This window comes from Otolemur garnettii, unplaced genomic scaffold (assembly GCF_000181295.1).
Source record: "Otolemur garnettii isolate 467f Iridium unplaced genomic scaffold, OtoGar3 scaffold00019, whole genome shotgun sequence".
Lineage (NCBI taxonomy): Eukaryota > Metazoa > Chordata > Mammalia > Primates > Galagidae > Otolemur > Otolemur garnettii.
The window spans coordinates 4,509,942-4,512,028 of record NW_003852414.1 but is presented as its reverse complement, the minus strand read 5'-3'; the positions used below and the strand labels follow the sequence as shown (position 1 = coordinate 4,512,028).

Below are 2,087 nucleotides of genomic sequence, written 5' to 3'. Positions count from 1 at the left end.
CGCCTGTAGTCCCAGCTACTTGGGAGGCTGAGGCAGGAGACTCGCTTGAGCCCAGGAGTTGGAGGTTGCTGTGAGCGTGATGCCATGGCACTCAAGCTACCCAGGGGGATAGCTTGAGGCTCCGTCTCAAAAAAGAAAAGAAATACATGATTTGGAGATTGTGGTATCTATTTCAGCAATAAATTAATTTGGGGATTTTTTTTTCCTTTTTAATACGTTAGGTCAAAAGACTGAAAAGATTTTTCAAAAATTTGACCCAGAACTTCTAAGTTTTACTTAATTTTAAGTGAGAAAATTCTTTATGTCTGAGTTAAAAATTGTAATTTCTATGAAAACTGCACGTTTCTCTATAAGAACATATTGTCTGTTGATCAGTAATCTATTTCCTTCTGTCTTAATAACTCCGTCTTTCTCAGGTTCCAATATCTAAATGGAAAGTATAATACTTACTCTTGAAGATCAGTAATAACTTTTTCTTTTGCCTCTACTTCATCTCTCAAACTACTGATTTGTTTCTGATGAGTTTCTCTGTGGCTCTGGATCTGCTGTTCTACAGCTTGCTAAAATTTTGAAAGGAGAAGTATTTAAGTCAAGAATAATCAAAATTAATTCAATAATGGATTAAAGTAAGTAGAATACAATGAAACATCAAACTTGCCTTAACTTCATTTGCAGTCTGAACCTTATTTAAGTGTTCCTTTTCCATTTCATGCACTTTCTCTGTTTGGGTAGGAAGAGAAAAGCCTTTAGTTTTCTCATATAAACCAAGGAGCAAAAGGATTTTATGAAGTACAGTCCTTAGCACTACTTGACTTTAAATGTCAAAAAATACATCTTGCTCTCTTAGGTCAAGTACATGATGCTAGATCAGCCATTTCTACTTTCAAATACAATCTCAGAAAATATTTAAAAACACCATTAACACGTATAATTTGTTTACCATTCCAAGTTATCCATATTCCTATAGTTCTATATTCAGTGTGAATATAAATTTATTATAACTGCATTAAAAGAATTAATATAACTGGTAAATAATTGGGAGCTAATAATACCTTGTGCTCGAAGCTGGACTAGTTCCTCACTCAGGGAATCAACAGACTCCTCCAATTGTCTTTTCTTTTGTTCCACATTTTGAAGGTATTCAGTCAACGACTTGATTTTGGCTTCATGCTTTGGGAAAAAATATACTGCTATGAAATGGAAAAAATACCTCATGCACACATTTTGTTAAGAACATTTGAAGGTTTTTCTGATATATCTATGGTTTTATCTGATATACATCTATGATAAAGCTTGAAGATATTTAAACCTGAGTTCAGAACCCAGACTTAAAATGTTAAAGAATTTAATCAATTAAATGGCCATGTATATTTGCAAATGAAGGCAATAGAGACTGAAATATGAAATAATATTCTTATAGTTACCCCCTTTCCTATGATAGTCCTATCTTAAGGAATGGCCCTATAGTTCAGTTGCAAAAGGCAGAAAACTGGTCTCCTGCAGTTTTGCCTATGCTGTAATTCTTCTAGAATCTTCAACAGTCAGCATCAGTCACATCTTTCTAGTAAATTTCTATATATAACCCATATACATGTTAGCAAATATAATGTAGTTATATCATTTCAAGTTATTATATTGCAGCTAAACTAGGAAAGACAGCTGACTAATCAGCCTTTTTATTTTGTTACTCAAGCTAATGAAGCTCGTTTTTCTAAAAACCTTTATAATTTTTGTATGTAGATGGTTCAAAAAAAATGAAGAAAATTTGTTACATAACAACATACTTGAGAGATGCGAAGCTGACAGGCTGCTAACTCCTTTTCATTTTCTTCCATCTTTTTGTTGCTCTCGGTTTGTGTACTTTCCAACTGTTTGCAGCGTTTCACCATTGTTTTTACTTCTGACTTCATTTTGCTAATGTAGAGCCTTGCAACAGTGAACTCCTCATCGATCATGCCAGTTCCCTCAGGCTGCTGTGAGAAAAGGTGAAATAAAAAATCAAAGCCAGAAATGTGCAGGGTGTTTTCCAATGAGACTCTAAAATCTTATCACAAAATAATATATATATATATATATATATATAAAAA

General features: G+C 33.3%; 1 protein-coding gene across 1 annotated transcript in view; it reads right to left on the bottom strand.

Annotated features, from left to right (window-relative positions):
* The window catches only part of KIF5B (kinesin family member 5B), a 51,363-nt gene that overhangs the window by 13,517 nt on the left and 35,759 nt on the right, over positions 1-2,087 (bottom strand). Inside the window, exons 16-19 of the mRNA XM_003786724.3 lie at positions 1,785-1,973; positions 1,053-1,170; positions 659-720; positions 451-560 (exon numbers count right to left, since the gene is read on the bottom strand). Of these exons, the coding sequence (XP_003786772.1) occupies positions 451-560; positions 659-720; positions 1,053-1,170; positions 1,785-1,973 (479 nt within the window). The remainder of the gene's footprint in view (positions 1-450; positions 561-658; positions 721-1,052; positions 1,171-1,784; positions 1,974-2,087) is intronic.